This window comes from Hyperolius riggenbachi, chromosome 8 (genome assembly GCF_040937935.1).
Source record: "Hyperolius riggenbachi isolate aHypRig1 chromosome 8, aHypRig1.pri, whole genome shotgun sequence".
Taxonomy (NCBI): Eukaryota; Metazoa; Chordata; class Amphibia; order Anura; family Hyperoliidae; genus Hyperolius; species Hyperolius riggenbachi.
The window spans coordinates 40,599,409-40,625,028 of record NC_090653.1 but is presented as its reverse complement, the minus strand read 5'-3'; the positions used below and the strand labels follow the sequence as shown (position 1 = coordinate 40,625,028).

At 44.6% G+C, this 25,620-nt stretch overlaps 1 protein-coding gene across 2 annotated transcripts in view; it reads left to right on the top strand.

Annotated features, from left to right (window-relative positions):
• The first annotated feature begins 862 nt into the window (after nucleotides 1-862).
• The window catches only part of LOC137528099 (major histocompatibility complex class I-related gene protein-like), a 31,702-nt gene continuing 6,944 nt past the window's right edge, over nucleotides 863-25,620 (top strand). Inside the window, exons 1-4 of one of the 2 annotated variants that reach the window (XM_068249378.1) lie at nucleotides 863-1,025; nucleotides 8,752-9,009; nucleotides 11,355-11,630; nucleotides 22,384-22,659. In XM_068249378.1, coding sequence (XP_068105479.1) covers nucleotides 962-1,025; nucleotides 8,752-9,009; nucleotides 11,355-11,630; nucleotides 22,384-22,659 — 874 coding nt within the window. In that variant the 5' untranslated portion in view covers nucleotides 863-961. Of the gene's footprint in view, nucleotides 1,026-4,602; nucleotides 4,666-8,751; nucleotides 9,010-11,354; nucleotides 11,631-22,383; nucleotides 22,660-25,620 lie in introns of those variants that run through there. The other variant, XM_068249379.1, reaches the window with a different exon arrangement.

Here is a 25,620-nt window from a genome sequence, read left to right as displayed (position 1 = left end):
TTTACTTGTTCTATAATGTAATATTGCACCTTATCACTAATTGCACTGTCTTAGCACTTGTCCCTTGATAAAGCTTCATGTAGAAGTGAAACATGTGGGGTTGTTTGGTGGGGGTTGTGTGATTTTATAATTTATCTGTATTGCAATAGGGCCTGGGTCAGCATAGCGACCTTTCTACACACTGACAGAGTAGGCCCAGCAATACTTGCAAATATGTATATTTTTCAGCCAGACCATTATTTTAGATTAATAATAAAAGTTATATTTTAATCTTGATTCAGTGTAGAGGGATACTCTGTTGTGTATACTTTAGTTCAGGATTTGTTGTATGATTGTGGCTTATGCTAGGAATACACGGGTCGATTTTGCCGCTCGATTCTCCCGTTTGATCGTTTCACCGATCGATTCCGCAGTCAATTCTCTTATGTTCCGCTCGTTTTTTTAATAGTTTTCCATTCACTTCAATCCGGAATCGAGCGGCGAAACGATTGGGTCAGCGCGGCATGGAAGCACTCATTAGCTTGTCAATCTATATGATCTGGCTTTGGCCACACACACACATGCTGACAGGTGTGCATAGTTTAAATATCTGGTTTCTGATCAAAATTGAGCAACATAAGTAAGTGAAATAACATACACGGTACTTTTGTTGGGAGTATCATTTCTTCACTTGGAATCTTGTCTTGTTTTCTTTGCGACTTAGGCATGTAATTAATAAACTGCAGACAATAGAGCTTTCACTGAGCCCATGTGGGATAATCCTGAGTTCTGTATATTCATTTTCACATTGGTGAGGAGCATTGCTTGGCACAGCCTGCAGCTGGAGACACACCAAGACCTGGAAGTCACACTGCAGGGAAGGGAAGTACATCTCCACCAGCAGGATCCAGCTCCCGGTTACCCCAGTCGTTGCACAGGTTGGAGAAGACACAGAGCAAGTGGAAGAGGCAGAAGCTGGATAATGGAGAAATATCTGATACTTGCATTTCTGATTGTCTTCTTATACACTACCGTGGCTTTTGCAGGTAAGAGAATAACTTTACATTATCCCAAGGGCAAATACAAGACAAAAAACAATCCTGGCGGACTGAAAGAGCTGCAGGGCTGCAGCCACTTAGGGCACTCCACAAGCAAACAGGATCATTAGGTGGACTTGCCCAAAGTTTCCGTACTGTTTTACATACTGGCTTGCGCCAGGAATCAGGATTGGAAACTTGGTCAAAGGCTCAAATCCTACAACAGAGATAACAGCCTTAAAAGACAAATGAAGTGAAAAGAGTATGGAGGCTTTTTTTTCCTTTTAAATAATACCAGTTGCCTGGCAGTTGATCTATTTGGCTGCAGTAGTGTCTGAATAACACCAGAAACAAGCATGCAGCTAATTTTGTCACACCTGATCTGCTGCATGCTTGTTCTGGGTCTATGGCTAAAAGTATTAGAGGCAGAGGTTCAGCAGGATAGCCGGGCAACTGGTATTGCTTAAAGGGAAATAAATATGGCAGCCTCCATATACCTCTCATTACAGTTCTCCTTTAATCATTATGCTATCCAGCTGACATCCATCTGCCCCCACATTTGTGGAGGAAATGGCCAATGAAAGCTACAAAATAAATGCGAGTTTGGCCTGAAGCGTCCAAAAGCTGGTGCATGTTTTATGGCATAGATTTAAACAGGGCAGAGTGGTAATTTAGGTGCAAGAAGATAACCTCTAGTAGAATATCAGTAAAATGACCAAAATTCTACTATATATATATATATTTGACAGAGGTGCTAAATTCACTGCACATTGATTGCTGTGTTTGTTGTCCCCGTTTTATTGCCTGAAGAAGTTGGTCTGCTCCCACGAAACGCGTTGCAGATTTTGGGATACTATTGAATAAATGTATTCGTTTGATTTGATGACAAACCTTGGCGTCTAATTATTGAGATGAAGTCCACCACTTTCCCTCCCGGCAATTTTTAACAATTTTATATTAATTTTATTCTGCTGGCGCCTCTGATCACCTACCAGTATACTTGAGTCCACCCCAGGTGGAGGGGTGACCCTACCCCATTTTTTCTGATCTACAGAGAGCGACTTCTTAATCCTGAGTGAGGACAGGTCTAATCTCCTCACCTGCATTATCAGTGGTTGCCTGAGCGGTAACCCATGTTTGTGAGTATAACCATCTCACTTATTCATTTCCCTTCGTATCTCTGACATACTACACCATATTGGGCTCTCGATTTCTCTCTTTTCTAAAATTCTACTATTAATCAATAGTAATTCCACTAGTAAAATATCTGCAATGTATACTGTCATTATACTATCGCTAAACCTAACTCTATCCTTAAATGATCCCTCACTGTACCGATGCCTAACCCTAACCACCCCCCCCCCCCCACCAAAAATCCACCAATAATTAATACTAAACCTAACCCTATCCTCACACCATCCCTCCCTCTACCGATGCCTATCCCTAACCGCCCCCCCCCTTCGCCGCCGGCATTACTGGTCCTTTATGATAATAGACAGCTGTAATCAGGGGCGTAACTAGACATCACTGGGCCCCCCTGCGAAATTTTGGATGGGGCCCCCCACCCCCCTCGCTGCACAGGAAAACTAAGGACCAATGTGTTTTCCCCATGCAGATAAAAACTCTTAGACTTAAAGGAAATGTCAGGCAATCTATGCTACCCCTAGATCTAATTACCCGGGGCTTCCTCCAGCCCCTTGCAGCCAAGTCCCTCATCGCATCTCTGCTCCCAGTACATACATACACACACAGCCGTATTATTTTACTACATGAGAGCACATGCTATATGGAGGAACAACAATGACATGCTGAACATAAGATATAGTATTCACTGTAATACTGGGTTTACACCATACAATTTTCTGTTAGATTTCCCTGCCAGATAGATAAAGTTCAACATGTTGGAAATGTATCTATCTTACCTTCTATCTGCAAGCAATTAGGCATTGTTCTACTCATCAGGAGATAAACAGAAGACAATGCACCAGAGATAATGACCATTCTCTACAGAAAATAATCTAATTATGCATTCTAACAGAAAATCTAACAGAAAAATCTAACAGAAGAATCTAAAATTGTATGGTGTAAACCCAGTATAACTTTAGCAAAACATTCAGAATGTCACTGATTGATAGTGTTATTACAAGATCTTGGACTTCATTAACAAGCTCTCAATGAAGCAGCATGTAACGATTGGGTGTGCTACTCAGACGTCTGATTATTGTGTGATCTGCAGAATCACCAATAATACAGACTCTATACCTGATTATGTGGTGATCTGCAGTATCACTAATAATGCAAGTAAAGAATGCAGATATATAAAGGTGTATGGTGTTTGGTGCACAGTAGAATAAATACTAGACCTTACCAGAGGAGCTGGTAAAGTACTATCAGTCACAGGAGCTGAATGACGTAACCTAAACCTCACCAGAGGAGCTGGTGGGTATTAGTCAAAGAGCACCTCGCCAGTGGCAGGGGCCCACTGGTGAGTAGAGAGGTCAGACAGGCAAGGTTCGGCAACTGAGAGGCAGATACAGTACAAAATCGTTAGGCAGGAGAGTAGTAGGTAATCAGGCAGAGGTTCAGCAACAAGATCAGATGGGCAGAAGTACAGAAACGATAAGCAATAGCAAGGTCAGAGTATAGCCAGAATCATACACAGGTAATCAGTAATACAATATAATAATAGTCCTAGTCTTGTGTGAAATCCCTGGTTTCCTCCCAGATCAAAGCACACCGGATACTAGTCTAAGGTCTGAGGGCTAGCACGAGAGTATTCGCAACAGCAGACAAGTTGCCAATGATCAGTGAAGGCTTAAGAAGCCGAGGAGAGCTCACAGCCACGCCCCTTACCAATCAGCCAATCCGAGCAGCGTGAGTCACCTCTCACGTCAGCCGACCGGCAGGTCAGCTGACGCGCCTTCTTCCAGCATAAAGGTCCTGTCTCCGCGCGCGCCCGCACAATACAGCGACCCTATGAGCAAGAGACAGTACCATTCCCGGTGTGCTAGACGCCGACGGAACGGATGAGGCCTGTGAACAGGGAGCAAAGGCGGCTGCAGGAATATCCTGCGTGTCCGCAGCCGCCATATTTGCAGATGTTACACAGCAACAGTAAAGACATCAATCTCCACTCCATTGTGTTGTAAAAGTAATCTGAGGGCATAAGGTCATTAGCCTGTGTGATAAGAATCTAGGAGTGAAAAAGGGAAAGTCTACAACTTCTTTTGAAAATGTGACTCTTTTGTTTGTAAGTTTCTATATGTGGTCATCTGAGCTTTGCAGCAGTGAGAGACAGATGTTTTTTACGTACCATAGGGAGCAGGGACAGTGTACAAATTCCAAAGTGTGTATGAGTCCATCTGTGTGGTGGACACATGCAGTCAATATAACAATGGTGCGAGAGCAGAATACGTTTTTTATCTCCATGCCCTTAGCTGTCAGTCTCTCAAACTTTTCCCCCCACGGGCCCCCTGTGGCTTCTGGGCCCCCCTGCGAAGGCATCCCTTGTAGGGTCTACTGTTACGCCCCTGGCTGTAATTATGCACAGCGTGGACACACTGCGACCAGTTCACAGTTAAACTGCACAGTTAGCAAGCAGCAACTCCTCAGCCGATCTGCCAGGAACCCTATATAGTAAACGAAGGATGTAAGCATGCACATACGCACTGTGACAGTTGTGGTGTGAATGCACAGGCTTTGTGGTAACTGCGTGTGTGCAGGCTTTGCAAAGAGATGGCATTTGCATTGTAGGCGGCGGTTGTGGTGTGCATAGGCTTTGCATGGAGGTGGAGTTCACATTGTAGGCGGCAGTTGTGGTGTGTGCATAGGCTTCAGACAAAGGTGGAGTTTGCATTGTAGGCAGAGGTTGTGGTGTGCATAGGCTTTGGACAGAGCTGGAGTTTGCATTGTAGGCGGCGGTTGTGGTGTGCATAGGCTTTGCATGGAGGTGGAGTTTACATTGTAAGCGGCAGTTGTGGTGTGTGTAGGCTTTAGGCAGAGGTGGAGTTTGCATTGTAGGCAGCAGTTGTGGTGTGCATAAGCTTTGGGTGGAGGTGTCGTTTGCATTGTAGACAGCAGATGTGGTGTGCATCGGCTTTGGGTGGAGGTAGAGTTCGCATTGTAGGTGGCAGATGTGGTGTGCGTCAGCTTTGTGCGGAGGTGGTGTTTGCGTTGGAGGCAGTAGTTGTGGTGTGCACAGGGTTTGGATGGAGATAGAGTTCACATTGTAGGTGGCAGATGTGGTGTGCGCACGAAGGTGCATCGTTATACGTATATATAGGATGATTTAAGAATCAAAGGTTTACTGATGTATTCTTTATTGTAAAGCACCATGGAAGATGCTGATACTTTATAAATCGAAAATAATAATAATATTAGAAAAGTGGTATGTGTGCTCCTCACACCAATCAAATAGATAAATCCCTGGTTCACACTGATCAGATGGCTCGCTGTACACAATGGAGGGTATCACCACCCTATGATAGTCATAAACAGGGATGCTCATACGGATTTCGGGTATCCGGGTAACTCGGGTATCCGACCATTTTTACCCTATCCGGTCGGATCCGGTTTACAGATAGTTGGGCAGATACCCGGATAGCTATCTGCAGATAGTTTCACCACTGACCCAGATATCCGCGGATTTCTTCCAGATATCTGAACCCGGATTACCCGGATTCCAGGTTCACTAGCAAAAAGGACCACCACGACCTCCTCCTCCTCCACCTCGTTCTCCTCCCTCTCTCTCTCTCTCTCGTCTTGCAGGGATTTTTCTTGCAGGGTGTGATGATGGGTGTCAACACACAGAGAGTGTCTGATTATTGGGGATCTGCAGTATCTCCAATAATACAGAAGTATACCTGATTATTCGTGATCTGCAGAATCACCAATAATACAAGTATGACTAACCTCTGGACACCAGCAAGTGTAAGTGATTGGGTGCAACAGTAACTTTAATAATTAGAGCAAACCACACCAAAGGGCTGGTGAGGTAATAGCGGTACACAAGACGTGTACTAGCGTACAATCTCCAGCAAGCTGTAGAGTTAGATAATCAAGAGGCTGAGTCTCCCGGGGAGCGGGTGACTCAGACAATACTGCAGACACAAGACCACCCGAGAGGCGGGTGACCCAGACTGGACAGTAGTGTGAGAGGTACAGAGGTACTAATAATAACTGAACCCCTAATAGTGAGGAAGTTAAGGCTGTACCACAGTGAAAGAGAACAGTTCCACCAGAGGAGCTGGTGTAACTAATACCTCACCAGTGGCGACGGCCCACTGATGAGTAGAAGGTCAGGCAGGCAAGGTTCGGCAACAGAGAGATCAGTATATACAAAATCGAGAGGCAAGAGAGTAATCGGTGATCAGGCAGAGGTTCAGCAACTGGAAGGTACGTATCAGTATAGAATCGTGAGGCTAGAGAGAAAACGGTCAGGCAGAGGTTCGGCAACAGGTAGACAGATGAGCAGAGGTACAGGGTCAGAAAGCAGGATACAAGGTTGGAGTGCTAGCCAGAGTCATACACAGGAAATCAATACAATAGCAATATCCTAGTCTGGGTGTGACGTCCTTGGTGTCGACACCCCGGATCTAGTCTATACAAACAAATAATCACAATATCAATAACCTAACTTGGTGTGAAATCCGTAGCATCAACACCAGGGAGCTATATAAGGACTGTGTGTTCACACGCAAATATTCACGACAACAGACGAGGTGGAAATGCACGCTGGAGGCTTATGAAGCAGAGGAGACCTCACTGGCACGCCCCCTCACACCAGCCAATCCTGGGCACCGTGGGTCTCCCCTGACGTCAACTGACGGGCTTCCTCCCTGCATAAAGTTTCGCGTCTCTGCGCGCGCCTGCGCGCTATGCCAGCCCCCTGTGCAGGGGAACGTTCCGTCCTCGGCGTCCTGCCCGCCGAGCGGACGGATGAACGCCTGGAGGCAGCTGCGGCGGCGGTGCTGTTTGCCGCAGCTGCCTCGGATATTACAAAGGGATTTGTATTATGTCAAAAGCAAACTCACATACCTTGGCCAGGAATTGAACCCAGGTCCACTGCTCGCAGGGCAGCTATGCTCACCACTATACCAACAACCACACACACAGCAAATTACAGCACTTTGATGTCTAGAAGATTCCAGGGCAAGGGTGGTAAGGATGAAAAGCTAGGTGGCCATGCAACCATTCCTGCTAACCTAAAGCTTACTTATAGACAGTCATATGAGACACATGCTGGGTGCAGGGCTGGGTGGTGAGTCAACACAGAGAGAGAGAGAGAGAGAGAGAGAGAGAGAGAGGGTTTTTAGCTTCTAAAACGTGATAAGGAGCCTTGAAAAGACCATTTCTGGTTTTACATTTGGGTATCTGAATCGGGTCGGATATAAAAATGTAAAATTCGGATATCCGAATCGGATCTGGATATCAGGATCAATTTGGGTATTAAAAAGTACTACCCGAGCATCCCTGGGCATAAATTGCAAAATCTTGGCACAGCGCACACACCATTAAACACACAGTAATAATAGTCCAAATGAGTTCACTTTTAGAATTCCTCAGTAGTCCCCGTATCCAAATCAGGACTTACGATAATATAAATTACGCTCACCAACAGTAATGGCTGATTTGATTACAGATCAGCAGATAGGCTCAGTCACGATGATATTCAACCAGACACTTGCACTTTCTCCTATATATGGCTCATTGACAAGATGGAAACAGGCATAGCGTAATCCAGCTTCAAGATATATATACACTTCTCTCCACCACCAACTTCAGCAGACACCGTGCAAATCTCCTCTATAGTGCCTCCACACCAGTTCAAGAATAAGACAAATGCAGGCTCACCAGATAACGTGGCTGACCCTGCATAGACCAGCTTTGAGCGCTCACTGTCTGTATCCTCAGGCTCTTTGCTCTCCACATAGATATCCCAGATAACCTCTCAAGAGACTGTGTAACACAATTTTCAGCCTTATTTCTTCTATCCTATAAGTTCCTATACCTGTTCTAATGTGGTCTGTCTTACTGCAGCCTTTCCTGTATTATCTCTGTTATATAATGTAATCTTCTATCCTTTGCCGGCTTTGACGGCTCAGGCAGGAATGTGCTGCTCTGCTGTGATAGGTAGAAGCTATATACACCCTCTCCAAGCCCCCTTCAGGCTCTGTATGAGTCACAGACTGAGCTCCTCTCAGCCTATCACATGCTGGTTAGCAGCCATGTTTTTTGTTTGTAAACACTGCCTAAAACTGGCAATTACAAGCCAGGATTGCAGCAGGGAGTGGCAGAAACAGCACAGAGGGGCCCAGGAGAACATAATGAATAGAATGGTATGCTTTTTATTGTAGGAATTTTAGAGTACAGATTCTCTTTAAAAACTCAGAACATGGGCCTCCATAGCGTAATTCCGTTTTATTTTCAATATAAAAACATAGTATTGCAATCACATGTGTTAAAATCATATGCACATATCTGATAGTTAGGACGTCCTCACAGCTGCCGCTCTGCTAAGCGTCTCCACGTCTCCCGCGTCTGAGGCTCTGCCCTACAGGTTTCGTCATAGATGACTCATCAGGGGCTAAGACTGCCAAGACTTTGCAATTTATGAAAATAATAATAACATTGTTTACAGTAGTAATAATAATACAAGTATACCATCATATGAAAAATACTAATGCATGTATTGTTACTTGCCTGTGTTTAATTCTGACCTGTTTGCTTGTCACAGGAAGCCACTCCCACTATTTCTTTGTAACAGTCACCAATGACTCCACCTACAATTACCCATCCTATTACACGACCAGGAACATAGATGGCATCACCCTGTACTGGTATGACAGTAAGGACGAGGTTGTGATGCGCAGAGTGCCCTGGTTTAAGAGTACCTATGCCACCCTACTGGATGCCAGCATCAACCAGTACCTGATCCAGCAGAACGAGCAGAGGTTGTTCCAATTTTTTAGGAACTTTCAGAACGACACAAACGGTAAGAGAGTTTGGGTTATTTAAAGAAAACCTGAACTGAAAATTAAAAGTCAAAATAAGCATACACAAGTCATACTTACCTCCCATGTAGTCTACTCCTCAATCTCTTTCTCCTTTCCTGCGTCCTGTTTGTTCACTGTGATCAAGGGAATTCTCTGTCCTCCATTTTGAAAATGGCCATTACCCCATAACAGCTTTCTGGTCAGCACACTGTTAAACAGTAACATCGTCCACTTGAGCCATAGGGAAACATGGACATTACCGGGCACATCAGTTGTCCACTAAGCTATAACTGACAGCAACTGATATATTTCAGTTCTGACAAAATGTTGTCAGAACTGGAAGGGATTATTGTCAGAAGAAAATGGTGAGCTTTTGAGAGGAACTGATGGCAAGGTAACTATTTAATGTTCATTTGAAGTTACCTCATGTGTTTGTTTTAAATAATTTCACTCAGTACAGGTTCCCTTTAAGGGCATAAATTACATTGCATTTGGACTTCCAAAGTGTAACGTCAATTTGATGGAGTGGAAAAGGGCCCTTACATGCAAAAAGGACACCACGAAACTTGGGCCCTGAGAAATAGCCGTTAGTAAAATATCAGTGAATTTACTGATATTCTGCTCTTTTGTGGGGCTAATTTCAATGGTAAAATACTGTTAAATGATGCCAGTATTTTACTACAGCTAAACTTAACCCTATTCTCACACAGAATCCTCCCTCTACCAATGCCAAACCCTAATCAACTCCCCCTACCCACTCCAATCAGGCCCGGATTTACCTCACAGGTGCACAGATATCCTGCCAGCGTAGACTTTGCCCTCCATGAATCTACAAACCCCTGCCGAACCGCACCGCAATTGTCCTGGTTGGCCCAGTTGTCACTTCTCCCCTACTTCCCCTACCCAGTGTAGATAGCTACAGCTGCCCCTTAGTAGTAGATAGCAAGAGACACCCTTAATATTAAGTAGCTAGAGGTGCCCCTGACTGAAGGGAGATCTCTCGTCAGTGGAATGCTGAGAGCTGGGTGAATAACCTCTCAATTACACTCTCATCAGGACTCTGCATAGGAAAGGAGGGAGGGAGGCACTCGGGGAGGGGAGTGAGCCGCCTTTCCATCAGCAGGCACCTGTAGGCACGTGCCTACAGTGCCTTATGGTAAATCCGCCCCTGCCTCCGATGCCTAACCCTAACCACCCCCCCGGCGATGTCTAACCTTTACCAACCACCCCTCCCACCCCCCAGGATGCCTAACTTAAACAAAAAAACGCTAACCTTCCTAACCTTAGAAGACTGCCCACACTGATGCTTATCCTTAAATGGACAACACCCCCCCCCCCCTTCCCTGAAGCTTAACCTTGAAAAAAAATAGATGCCTGACCTTAAACACTCCACCCGCCACCATCCTGCAGAAGATGAAAAATATTGGGTGCCACAGTCGTTTGGGCACAGCCATACAGGCACCCATGTCAATATTGGCTGTGGGCAGAAACTCGGGTGCCGGGCTATAATACGGATGCCTATGGCAGCACCCTATTTTCCTAATGTAGTTTATAGTGCATTTTTCTTTGGAATAAATGTATCTCTTCCTGGGGCGTGACTAGAAATCACTGGGCCCCCCTGCAAAACTTTGGATGGGGCCCTCCCCCCCCCCCCTGATTTCTGGACAGGTAAACCAATAAACTGAGAACCAATGTTCTTCAATTGGCTACAGACAGCAGTGAAGCACTGCACGCATTTTCTAAATCTATTGCATTAGCTTCTGTGATAAAATGTGCATGTTTTCACACATACAGACACATGGTGTGCAGAAAACGCATAGAGAAAACCAACAGAGGAGTGTGCTTCTTATTTCACTCACTCTGTCCTCCTCTGATGGAGCAGAACTGGCTCTGCAGACTCCTCCAGCATCACTACAGTGCACAGCACTTGGGGAGGGGTAGAGAGGTTGGGGACAGGGCGCTGTACACAAGACCCTGCTGCACACTGAATAGGGACTGTCTACAAATCTTTTTCTGCAAAACTTTGTTTGATTCCTTATCAGTGGATGAGCAGATGCCATCATTAGAACAATTTATCAGAGAGCAGAAAGCTTTTTCTTTTCATGCCCTTAGTTGTCAGTCTTTCAGGACGGGGAAAAGAATCTATTCCTCCCATGGGGCCCTCTGCGGCTGCATCCCTTGCAGGGACTATTGTTACGCCCCTGATCTCTTCCATGTACGTGTGCACAAGAATTTTAGTTTTGACAGTTTTTGGCAATAGTGGTCCTTTAAGTACAGTATCTCTTTAAAGTGGAAACTCAATTAAAAATGACATTCATGTCAATCATGGTTTGTGTGATTGCAGGATTCCACTATCTGCAGATGTTACAAGGATGTATCCACTATGAAAATAATACAATTGACACAGTGTTCAGTTACCGCTATGATGGGAAGCCATTCTTGACATTCAACGTACAGACAGCGACCTGGATCGCAGAGATAAGGGCAGCGCAATACTTCGCTGATGTGTTTAATAAGAACCAGACTCTGGCACAGAAAAACAAGAATATTCTGCTGAACACCTGCCTTCCACATATAACAGAACTGCTGTCATTAGGGAACTGCACCTTTAACAGGAGAGGTACTGAATGTCTGATTCATATTACTTTTATAGCCTAGTGTGTGATGCAGCAATAATGTTCTTGGTATTTATATAGCTGTGTAGTGGAATGGGGATTTCAGTTTCCTGCCATCTCAGTTTCTACCACAAGATGTCACTAAAAGTTTTGTAACTTTAATACTCTCCATAAAAACTCAAATGATGTCTAAGAATGAGCATGAAACTAGATAAAATAGCACATTTTAGTTCTATGCGGAAACAAACTTGTGAGGATTGATCTAAAACTTTCCAGGGGCTATTCAGATTTAAGAGCTGATGGGCAATTAAGCGCCAGCCAGTGTTGCCAACTCATCCCTTTAATTACAGACACATCTAAGTTATGCAGCTTCTGGGGCTTCTTACACATAATCAGTGCCTTAACTGCATCTACCTAGCCACGAAACCTGTATAATTCATATGTGTCAGTAATTAAAGGGATGAGTTGGCAACACTGCGTGCCAGCTACAGTAGATATATCACTAAAGGTGGCCACTAACGATACAATCTTTTTCATCCAATCTTACCATTTCTATGTAATATAAGAGACTGCCTATAGTAAACATTCAATATATTCACTCAGATTACTCTTCTACTACATAGATTTGGTAAGATTGGATGAAAAAGATTGGATCGTTAGTGGCCACCTTAAAGAGAAACTCCGACCAAGAATTGAACTTTATCCCAATCAGTAGCTGATACCCCCTTTTACATGAGAATTCCTTTTTACAAACAGACCATCAGGGGGCGCTGTATGACTGATATTGTGGTGAAACCCCTCCCACAAGAAGCTCTGAGTACCGAGGTACTTCTGGCAGTTTCTTGTCTGTGAACCCTGTTACATTGTGGGAAATAGCTGTTTACAGCTGTTTCCAACTGCCAAAAAAGCATGCAGCAGCTACATCACCTGCCAGCAGTAAAAATGTCACCATGTGATAAATGTCAGAATGTAAATCAGGGATTTAAAAGATTTTACAATGGGCAAACACTGATTAAATCATTTATACATAATTATTGTAAAAATGAAGCACTTTTTTTATTACATTATTTTCACTGGAGTTTCTCTTTAACCACTTGCCGACCGCCTACTTCATATTGGCGGCGGCAAAGTGGCAGCCCCAGGACCACGTAACGCAGATTGGCATCAGGTCCTGGGGCACTCTCTGGCCGGGGATCGCGCGCTGGGATGCGCGCGCATCCACCAGCAATAGGCTCCGCCCACCCGCGACGTCAACCCGCCGGCCAATCGGAAGCGCCGGCGGGTTGTTAACCCCGCGATCGCCGCTACAAAGTGTATAATACACTTTGTAATGTATACAAAGTGTATTATACAGGCTGCCTCCTGCCCTGGTGGTCCCAGTGTCCGAGGGACCACCAGGGCAGGCTGCAGCCACCCTAGTCTGCACCCAAACACACTGATCTGCCCCCCCCTGCCCCCTGATCGCCCACAGTACCCCTCAGACCCCCCCCTGCCCACCCCCCAGACCACCATTTGCACACAATCACCCCCCTAATCACCCATCAATCACTCCCTGTCACTATCTGTCAACGCTATTTTTTTTTTTAGTCCCTAAACTGCCCCCTGCTCCCTCCTGATCACCCCCCCACTCCTCAGATTCTCCCCAGACCCCCCCAGACCCTCCCCCCCCCTGCGTACTGTATGCATCTATCCCCCCTGATCAACTGTCAATCACCTGTCAATCACCTGTCAATCACCTGTCAATCACCCCCTGTCACTGCCACCCATCAATCAGCCCCTAACCTGCCCCTTGCGGGCAATCTGATCACCCACCCACACCAATAGATCGCCCGCAGATCCGACATCAGATCACCTCCCAAATCCATCGTTTACATCTATTCTCTCCTCTAAACACCCACTAATTACCCATCAATCACCCATCAATCACCCCCTATCACCACCTGTCACTGTTACCCATCAGATTAGACCCTTGCGGGCACCCAATCGCCCGCCCACACACTCAGATTGCCCTCAACCCCCCCCCTTATCGATTCGCCAGTGCATTATTTACATCCGTTCTTCCCTGTAATAACCCACTGATCACCTGTCAATCACCCCCTGTCACTGCCACCCATCAATCACCCCCTGTCACTGCCACCCATCAATCAGCCCCTAACCTGCCCCTTGCGGGCAATCTGATCACCCACCCACACCAATAGATCGCCCGCAGATCCGACATCAGATCACCTCCCAAATCCATCGTTTACATCTATTCTCTCCTCTAAACACCCACTAATTACCCATCAATCACCCATCAATCACCCCCTATCACCACCTGTCACTGTTACCCATCAGATTAGACCCTTGCGGGCACCCAATCGCCCGCCCACACACTCAGATTGCCCTCAACCCCCCCCCTTATCGATTCGCCAGTGCATTATTTACATCCGTTCTTCCCTGTAATAACCCACTGATCACCTGTCAATCACCCCCTGTCACTGCCACCCATCAATCACCCCCTGTCACTGCCACCCATTAATCAGCCCCTAACCTGCCCCTTGCGGGCAATCTGATCACCCACCCACACCAATAGATCGCCCGCAGATCCGACATCAGATCACCTCCCAAATCCATCGTTTACATCTATTCTCTCCTCTAAACACCCACTAACTACCCATCAATCACCCATCAATCACCCCCTATCACCACCTGTCACTGTTACCCATCAGATTAGACCCTTGCGGGCACCCAATCGCCCGCCCACACACTCAGATTGCCCTCAACCCCCCCCCTTATCGATTCGCCAGTGCATTATTTACATCCGTTCTTCCCTGTAATAACCCACTGATCACCTGTCAATCACCCCCTGTCACTGCCACCCATCAATCACCCCCTGTCACTGCCACCCATCAATCAGCCCCTAACCTGCCCCTTGCGGGCAATCTGATCACCCACCCACACCAATAGATCGCCCGCAGATCCGACATCAGATCACCTCCCAAATCCATCGTTTACATCTATTCTCTCCTCTAAACACTCACTAATTACCCATCAATCACCCCCTATCACCACCTGTCACTGTTACCCATCAGATTAGACCCTAATCTGCCCCTTGCGGGCACCCAATCACCCGCCCACACGCTCAGATTGCCCTCAGACCCCCCCCTTATCAATTCGCCAGTGCAATATTTACATCTGTTATTCCCTGTAATAACCCACTGATCACCTGTCAATCACCCATCAATCACCCCCTGTCACTGCCACCCATCAATCACCCCCTGTCACTGCCACCCATCAATCAGCCCCTAACCTGCCCCTTGCGGGCAATCTGATCACCCACCCACACCAATAGATCGCCCGCAGATCCGACATCAGATCACCTCCCAAGTGCAGTGTTTACATCTCTTCTCTCCTCTAAACACCCACTAATTACCCATCAATCACCCCTATCACCACCTGTCACTGTTACCCATCAGATTAGACCCTAATCTGCCCCTTGCGGGCACCCAATCACCCACCCACACCTCAGAACGCCCTCAGACCCCAGCCCTGATCACCTCGCTAGTGCATTGCTTGCATCTATTTCCCCCCTCTAATCACACCTTGAGACACCCATAAATCACCTCTTGTCACCGTCTAGCACACCTACCCATCAGATCAGGCCCTAATTTGCCCCGTGTGGGCTCCTGATCACTCGGCCAAACCCTCAGATCCCCCTCAGACCCCCTTCCGATCACCTCCCCAGTGCATTGATTGCATCTATTTTCCCCTCTAACCGCCCCCTGAGACACCCATCAATCACCTCCTGTCACCCCCCTAGCACTCCTATCCATCAGATCAGGCCCAATACATCCTGTCATCTAAGAGGCCACCCTGCTTATGACCGTTTCCACAAAATTTGCCCTCTCATAGACCACCTGTCATCAAAATGTGCAGATGCTTATACCCCTGAACAGTCATTTTGAGAAATTTGGTTTCCAGACTACTCACAGTTTTGGGCCCGTAAAATGCCAGGGCAGTATAGGAACCCCACAAGTGACCCCATTTTAGAAAGAAGACACCCCAAGGTATTCTGTTAGGTGTATGATGAGTTCATAGAAGATTTTATTTTTTGTCAAAAGTTAGCGGAAATTGGATTTTTATTGTTTTTTTTCACAAAGTGTCATTTTTCACTAACTTGTGACAAAAAATAAAATCTTCTATGAACTCACCATACCCCTAACGGAATACCTTGGGGTGTCGTCTTTCTAAAATGGGGTCACTTGTGGGGTTCCTATACTGCCCTGGCATTTTAGGGGCCCTAAACCGTGGGGAGTAGTCTAGAAAACAAATGCCTCAAAATGACCTGTGAATAGGACGTTGGGCCCCTTAGCGCACCTAGGCTGCAAAAAAGTGTCACACATGTAGTATCGCCATACTCAGGAGAAGTAGTATAATGTGTTTTGTGGTGTATTTTTACACATACCCATGCTGGGTGGGAGAAATCTCTCTGTAAATGGACAATTGTGTGTAAAAAAAATCAAAAATGTGTCATTTACAGAGATATTTCTCCCACCCAGCATGGTTATATGTAAAAATACACCACAAAACACATTATACTACTTCTTCTGAGTATGGCAATACCACATGTGTGACACTTTTTTGCAGCCTAACTGTGCTAAGGGGCCCAAAGTCCAATGAGTACCTTTAGGATTTCACAGGTCATTTTGAGACATTTGGGTTCAAGACGACTACTCACGGTTTAGGGCCCCTAAAATGCCAGGGCAGTATTGGAACCCCACAAATGACCCCATTCTAGAAAGAAGACACCCCAAGGTATTCCGTTAGGAGTATGGTGAGTTCATAGAAGATTTTATTTTTTGTCACAAGTTAGCGGAAATTGATATGTATTGTTTTTTTTTTCACAAAGTGTCATTTTCCGCTAACTTGTGACAAAAAAAAAATCTTCTATGAACTCACCATACCCCTAACGGAATACCTTGGGGTGTCTTCATTCTAAAATGGGGTCACTTGTGGGGTTCCTATACTGCCCTGGCATTTTAGGGGCCCTAAACCGTGAGGAGTAGTCTAGAATCCAAATGCCTCAAAATGACCTGTGAATAGGACGTTAGGCCCCTTAGCGCACCTAGGTTGCAAAAAAGTGTCACACATGTGGTATCGCCGTACTCAGAAGAAGTAGTATAATGTGTTTTGAGGTGTATTTTTATACATACCCATGCTGGGTGGGAGAAATCTCTCTGTAAATGGACAATTGTGTGTAAAAAAAATCAAATAATTGTCATTTACAGAGATATTTCTCCCACCTAGCATCTGTATGTGTAAAAATACACCCCAAAACACATTATACTACTTCTCCTGAGTACGGCGGTACCACATGTGTGGCACTTTCTTGCACCCTAAGTGCGCTAAGGGGCCCAAAGTCCAATGAGTACCTTTAGGATTTCACAGGTCATTTTGCGACATTTGGTTTCAAGACTACTCCTCACGGTTTAGGGCCCCTAAAATGCCAGGGCAGTATAGGAACCCCACAAATGACCCCATTTTAGAAAGAAGACACCCCAAGGTATTCCGTTAGGAGTATGGTGAGTTCATAGAAGATTTTATTTTTGTCACAAGTTAGCAGAAAATGACACTTTGTGAAAAAAAAACAATTAAAATCAATTTCCGCTAACTTGTGACAAAAAAAAAAAATCTTCTATGAACTCACCATCCTCCTAATGGAATACCTTGGGGTGTCTTCCTTCTAAAATGGGGTAATTTGTGGGATTCCTATACTGTCCTGGCATTTTAGGGGCCCTAAACCGTGAGGAGCAGTCTTGAAACGAAATTTCTCAAAATGACCTGTGAAATCCTAAAGGTACTCATTGGACTTTGGGCCCCTTAGCGCAGTTAGGGTGCAAAAAAGTGCCACACATGTGGTATCGCCGTACTCAGGAGAAGTAGTATAATGTGTTTTGGGGTGTATTTTTCCACATACCCATGCTGAGTGGGAGAAATATCTCTATAAATTGACAATTGTGTGTTAAAAAAAGAAAACAATTGTCATTTACGGAGATATTTCTCCCACCGAGCATGGGTATGTGTAAAAATACACCCCAAAACACATTATACTACTTCTCCTGAGTACGGCAATACCACATGTGTGGCACTTTTTTGCAGCCTAACTGCGCTAAGGGGCCCAAAGTCCAATGAGCATCTTTAGGCTTTACAGGGGTGCTTACAATTAGGCACCCCCCAAAATGCCAGGACAGTGAACACACCCCACAAATGACCCCATTTTGGAAAGTAGACACTTCAAGGTATTCAGAGAGGAACATAGTGAGTCCGTGGCAGATTTCATTTTTTTTTGTCGCAAGTTAGAAGAAATGGAAACTTTTTTTTTTTTGTTACAAAGTGTCATTTTCCGCTAACTTGTGACAAAAAATAAAATCTTCTATGAACTCACCATGCCTCTCACTGAATACTTTGGGATGTCTTCTTTCCAAAATGGGGTCATTTGGGGGGTATTTGTACTATCCTGGAATTTTAGCCCCTCATGAAACCTGACAGGTGCGCAGAAAAGTCAGAGATGCTTGAAAATGGGAAAATTCACTTTTTGCACCATAGTTTGTAAACGCTATAACTTTTACCCAATCCAATAAATATACACTGAATGGGTTTTTTTTTATCAAAGACATGTAGCAGAATAACTTTCGCGCTCAAATGTATAGGAAATTTTACTTTATTTGAAAACTGTCAGCACAGAAAGTTAAAAAAGTCATTTTTTTGACAAAATTCATGTCTTTTTTGATGAATATAATAAAAACTAAAACTCGCAGCAGCAATCAAATAGCACCGAAAGAAAGCTGTATTAGTGACAAGAAAAGGAGGTAGAATTCATTTAGGTGGTAGGTTGTATGACTGAGCAATAAACCGTGAAAGCTGCAGTGGTCCGAATGGAAAAAAAGGCTCTGGTCCTTAAAGTGAACCAGAGACGAAGCACCCTTGTGTATTTTACCATAGAAATCAGTGGGAACATTAGAGAAAACATTTACCATGCTCTCTGTTCCATCCTCACTGCTAAAAGTGTCTGTTATCTAGCTGAGATAAGAATCCCGGACTGAGCATTGATTCTGGCTTTGCTATAATGACTCAGCTATAATGATTCCTGAGCAAAGCCAGCAGGGGACAGGCTTGGACTTGAAGACAGCAAAGAACACAGTCTCAGCTATAATTATTCTGTAGCAAAGCCAGACCGACTGCTTAGTCGGGATTCTTATCTTAGAGGTGATAACAGGCAAATTAAACAGAGAACAATGTAACAAAGAGCAGATTAGGTGTTTACTGTCATGTTCCCACTGATTTATAAGGTAAAATACATGAGGTTGCTTCATCTCTGGTTCTCTTTAAGGGGTTTTATGACTGCAGTCCTTAAGTGGTTAAAGGGACACTTAAGTCAAACAAAAAAAATGAGTTTTACTCACCTAGGGCTTCCAATAGCCCCCTGCAGCTGTCCGGTGCCCTCGCTGTCTCCCTCCGATCCTCCTGGCCCCGCCGGCAGCCACTTCCTGTTTCGGTGACAGGAGCTGACAGGCTGGGAACGCGAGTGATTCTTCGCGTTCCCAGACACATTAGCACCCTCTATGCTGCTATATGGTGTATGATATATGCTATAGCAGCATAGATGGCGCTATTGTGGCCAGGAACGCGAAGTATCACCCGCGTCCCCAGCCTGTCAGCTCCTGTCACCGAAACAGGAAGTGGCTGCCGGCGGGGCCGGGAGGATCGGAGGGAGACGGCGAGGGCACCGGACAGCTGCAGGGGGCTATTGGAAGCCCTAGGTGAGTAAAACTCATTTTTTTTGTTTGACTTAAGTGTCCCTTTAAGTGATTATCCCCAGGATTAATAGATTAGTGTAGATATAAGAGAAATGTGCCATCTCGGTCTCAAACTGCCCCTGATCATTAACCAAAGTATAATCCTTATTGATTTTGCCTCCCTTTCGCAAATTTTTGTGTACATTTTCGCGATTACGCCCATACGTAAATACGATTTGTAAATTCAATTGATTTTGGGTAATCATTCGTAATTTTCACATCATTTTGTGCCAACTTTAGCGCCGGTGAATTTCCAAGCCCCCATTCTGTACATGCTATTGTCGATCGATTTTAAAAATGCAAAGGAATATTTTTTTTTACTTTTTTAAAAAATGACAGTTTAAAAAACATTTTTCTTTTGAATTTTTAAAATCGCTTTTCTAAAAAACTACCAGGTCTTTTTGAAATAATCCTTTTTTTTACTTGTATCCATTATTCCCCATAACATACACAGCAATGGTGGCAATAGCATGTATGGGGGCTTTGCTATTAACCGTTAAAGTCGGCACAAAATTATGCATAAATTATGTGATATTTACAGGACATTACAAATGATTACAATTACAGACAAAATTAATTACGATTTTTCCTGGAATTTCACTTTACGATTTCACATCGTAATTGCGAATTTCGATGTGAAATTATATCTATGCGAAATTTGTGCTCATCACTACTCTAGCCCCTTTAAGAACCAATTTTTTTTTAAATTCAGTACTTCCTGATGACTGTAACTGATTCACAGTGATCCGGGGGTCAGGAGCCAATGAAAATGGTTCCTGATTGATGTATGGAACACAGCTGTCTACAGACAGTTGTATAGAAAGTGGAGTTCTGTGTTGGTGGAGATGCGCAATGGTGCCCCGGGCATGGGACTCACCAGCAAAACAATTCCGCATCAGGCTTAGGCAGCCACAAGTCATGTGTAGTTTTAACCTGCGGTGGTCCCGAACCGGTTAACAGTGCAGACATGCATAAACACCAACACTACTTTCAGGCCCCGTTTCCACTATCGCGAATCCGCATGCGTCTTGCGTATGCGGATTTGCATAGACCATATAAGTGAATGGGCCTGTTTCCACTTATGCGTCTGTGGGAGCGTTTTATTGTGCAGAGAAAATCTGCACGGAACACCCTGCAGAATTCGCCTGCGTGTGGAATGCAGGCGAATCGCACACAATGTATTTAATAGGGAAATCGCATGCGTTTTTTACACGTTATTTTACGCGATTACGCATGCGATTCCGCATAGGAACCAATGTAAATTAACACAGGCAGTGACATGGTTAAAAATGCATATAGCCTAACCTATGCGAAATTGCATGCGTAATCGCGTAAAATAACGCGTAAAAAAACGCACCTGCATGCGATTTCATCAGCGGTGGAATCCAGGCGATTCCGCACCGCAATAGTGGAAACGAGCCCTCAGTGTCTTTCCCCATCCCCCATGCTACATTTCTATAATGCTTCCCACTGTTCAGTCTTTACAGAGAACACTGAATAATTCACAACCTATAAATATAAGTCAGCATTACCAGTGCCCTTCCAGATATGTAAGTCACCCATGCCACATGTGTACTAATGCACCACTGTGTAATAATCACAGATGATGGCTTTTGAAGTTTGCATTAACATGCTAGATGGTCCTTCTCTTTAGCCCAAAGGATGCAGCATCCACAATTCCCAAAAAGAATAAAAACATTTAATTTGTTAGGTCACGGAAATCGCCGACAGCGTCCGCCTCAAGACTGCATGCGTACATTTTGACGCGACCAGTACGCATTAGCGACCAATCAGCTTCAAAAGCGACAACATCCGCCTAAAGACTTCATTGCGTATATCTGTTGCGGCCAATACGCATCAACATCCAATCCGCTCCAAGGCGACAACGTCCGCTTGAAGACTTCAATGCGTACATTCCATGCGGAACGTACGCATGAACACATAATTTTGCAGTCTTAGGCGAAAATTCTCAAACAGGTGGGCAACAATATCAGCCCCATCCATGCAGATGTCTCCATAGTCCTATTGCATATTAACATTAAAAATCAACACGTATTGGCCGCAACAGGTATACGCAATGAAGTCTTTAGGCGGACGTTGTCGCTTTTGAAGCTGATTGGTCGCTAATGCGTACTGGTCGCGTTAAAATGTACGCATGCAGTCTTGAGGCGGACGCTGTCGGCGATTTTGGAGATACGCTTTAAATTACGCAATACCGTTTGAGGCGTACGCATATGATTGGTGGGCTGCGATGTCAGTCTTAGAGTTTAAGCTGCAGCCATGCAGATGATTGGCTTGAGACATCTTTATGCTAATATGGATGTGATCAGCTATTATAAGCTTAGCTGACCCCATAATGCTGAGGAATAGTTACAGTGAATGACACTGGCTCTGCACATTGGAGTGTGGTATTTGTGTCTGAGTAACCAATAAAGATTCCTGTGAAGTTTTAGCTATTTTTATGTCTCTAGCCTGGCAACATATTAGCCTCTATGGAGGTGGATAGGAAGCATTCCTATTGGTTTGGTGAAGGATATGAATTTGCATTTATGCTGGTGAGAAGTCTTCCATCAGGTCCATCTTGGGACTATATAAGTGAGGCTTTTCTGTCTGTTAATTGAGTGTGTGTCTGACGCTATCTGAAGAAAGAGCTATTCTGAAACGCTGTGCGTCATGGCGGTGTGATACACATATCTTATGCCTACAATGAAATTTAAAAAAAAAGCTATAATAAAAGAAGCTTTTAGACGGTGCGGATCCTGACAACTTATTTACTATGGGTGTTATAGGCATTACTATGTAGCTGCATTTAACATACTGTCCAAGATACTGGACTTCCTGTCACACTCATCATAACTGCGATCTGTACTGCTCTACAGCTTGTCAAGTATCTCTGAATAACATCTTCCATTTCCTACTGCAGAAATCCCCGCTGTGACAGTGACACAGACGTGCATCAAGAATTCCACATGTAGGTTACACTGTCGGGCGTACGGACATTACCCCAAGGACATCAACATGACTTGGTACAGGAACGGGCAGCAGATATCGGAGGACCTGATAGACAGAGTGACCCTGCCTTTCCCCGATATCACCTACCTCACATGGCTGTCCTTTAACATCACCCCAAGCCCAGATGACCTCTACTCCTGCAGTGTCACCCACAGCAGCCTGATGATCCCATTGTCAAAGCATCTGAGTAAGTCATGTGTTTCTCTATAATAGCAGCACAGAGACAGATACAAATAACAGTATAATGAAGAGACGCTTGAACAGAGGCACCAGAATAGAGTAAAAACATTTAAAAACCGCTTAAAAAAGGGCGGCAGTGGTGGGTTTACCTCCCCAACAAGTAAAACAAAGACTTTGTTGATTAAAGCTCAACATAGTAACTGTTTCTTTAAGTAATCCACAATGCAAAGCTTCTATGAGTTGTAGAACGTGTTTGTATGAGTTGTATGCACAAGGCTAGTGGGGATTGTTAACGTGCTGAGCAGTGTTGCTTGCGAATGTTTGCCAAAGTCATTCTTGCATCGGAGATGCTATTTTTGACTCGAGAAAACCTCAGTGAAAACATTGCTTGTATTTTTGTGTTTCTGCACCCATTGCAAAAAAGTATTTTTTACCGTGAAAATGTGAAAAAAAAATTATATTAGTGTGAAAAATAATGTCATGTGAAAATGCGGAAAAACTATTTTTTTTACTGCGAGTATTTCTATCGCAAAAAAATTATACTATTGCCACAAAAATTTGCGATAAAGGCAACCCCCCTACAAAACTTTTTTTTTAATGCCATTTTTGCTTGGAAATCGAATTAGACTTTATCTTCACGAAAAATGAATGCACATTAATTTTCGCAAAGATAAAGTTTAACCCGATTTTATAAAGGCTAACAGGCAATCATAGTAACAAGCGGGGAGAAAATTCTGTCTCCACGCCGATCTGTCGAGGAATGTTCTTATGGATGTTGTTGGTCGGTCTTTCAGTAAAAATGGACCACTGACCGAATGTCACAAGGGGGAGCCCCTGTCTATGGAAAACACTCGGATGGGTGGAAGGAGGCACCAAAAAGTTATTATAATCACTCTTACCTCGAATGAGGAGTAAGGTTTCAAAAACAATTTCATTGGACACTTAAAAGGACAAAGCGCTTCGCTAGTCTTACCCGATTCTCCAGGTCAGGGTCACAGTGTCTCAGTGTAAAACACAGTGGATTTTGAGTGCCTTTCTCTATGCAAAGGAGCTTCTCTGAGCTAGTCAATAGCTTGATTGAAATCAGTCCCATTTCCTGAAGATTTTAAAGAGGAGCGGCTGTGAAAATAACGTAATGAAAAACAAAAGTGCTTAATTTTTACAATAATTATTAATAAATGGTTTAGTCAGTGTTTTCCCATTGTAAAATCTTTCCTATATCTGATTTACATTCTAAAATGTATCACAATTAGAGATGGGCCGAACGGTTCGCTGGCGAACTTCAGGTGGTTCGCCTTCGCAGAGAACCGGGAACCTTTTTTCCAAAAAGTTTGGTTCGGCCATAGACTTTAATGGCGCCAACTTTAGCGGTTAATAGCAAAGCCCCCCTTACATAGCAAAAACACCAAAATTGTTGGGAATATTAAGTGGAATAGTGGGAACAAGAGGAAAACATTTTTTTTTTTCAAAAAGACCTTATACTTTTTGAGAAAATCAATTTTAAAGTTTCAAAGTAAAATGAGCCGATCCATAAAAAAGAACCGATTCATTAAAAAGAACTGGATGATTCATGAACCGTTAGTATAGCAGAGAATGCGTCCTGAGCAGGACGTGAAGCTGCCGGCTCTCCGCTGCTGTCCCTCCCCACCTGCCTGCACCTGTCACCCTCACCTAGCCTGGCACCCGGTGCACCCATGGAAACAGCAGGAGCCGTCAGCTATGCGCATTCTCTGCTATGTGGGAGGCGTCGGAGATCTTCAATCAACTTAATTGAAGATCGCAACATAAGAGGATACAGTTCGTTGGATTGTTTACCGTGGATATTAGCGTGGGGAAACTTTTTTAAAGGTACAGGGTATTTATAGTTAATTTAGAATAATAAAATACTTTTCACGTGGTTGTGTTTTTATTTCATTTGACCCTTTGTGGAAATGGGTAAAGGGGACTCCTAGATGCCACCATGAACCCCCCCTGGGAGTCGTCGCCCCCACCTCCTCCTGGGGCACCGGAGGTGGGGAAGAGCCCCTTGTCCCTGGATTGGACAAGGGCGCCGGGGGGGGGGGAGGAGGCTCAAGGCTTGGCCGCCCCCCCCAGCCCCCCCCGGAGTCCCCCATACCATGGATCATGCGGGCTGGTATAGTGGTATAGCTCAGGGTGCGAAGCCCCAGTCGGCCAGGGCTCCGCATTCTGGCTCGCCCAGCCTGCATGGGGGACAAGGGGTTACAGAGGCTCGGGAGGGGGGACCCCACGCCATTTTTTTTCAGATTTCCCACACACAGCACATAAAAATAATAATAAAAAAATAAAAACATTTTTTAAAGGACTTCCGAGGCCACAAATGTGAAAAAAAGTTAAATACCTTTTCATAATCCAGATCCATTGAGGACGCCATCTGCACCCTCCCGTTCATTCCCCCATGGCTCCCGCACTAATAACTGCGCAGCCGCGGCAATCTGTGCCGGGCATATTGAGGGGGGAATAAGTTGAGAAGAGTCCCTACAATGCTAGAAAAATTGGTACTTCTGAGCCATCGCCCTTTGAAAAGATTTGAGATTTTGGAAAGTGAAATAGGGAGCCAATGAAAGCCTATGGGGGTTTTTACCACTTTTGCACCCCTGTAACTCTGGTTTGCAGAGATGTAGGGAACCCATGTTTGGATTCCAAGTATAACAATATGCCTTCTACCTGCATGAGACATGTCATGAGATTCAGACGTTGCTAACGGCCATGGCTGCGATTTATGTTTGTCAGAATTTCCACCATTGACATTGCCCAAATAAACAGGTTTTTGTGACCCAAGGCTATGACCTCTTTGGCCTAGGGGCCCGAAACTCACCAGTCATGATCCCCCTAAGAGTCCCTACAATGCTAGAAAATTTGGTACTGCTGAGCCATTGCCCTTTGAAAAGATTTGAGATTTTGGAAAGTGAAATAGGGAGCCAATAAAAGCCCATGGGGGATTTTACCA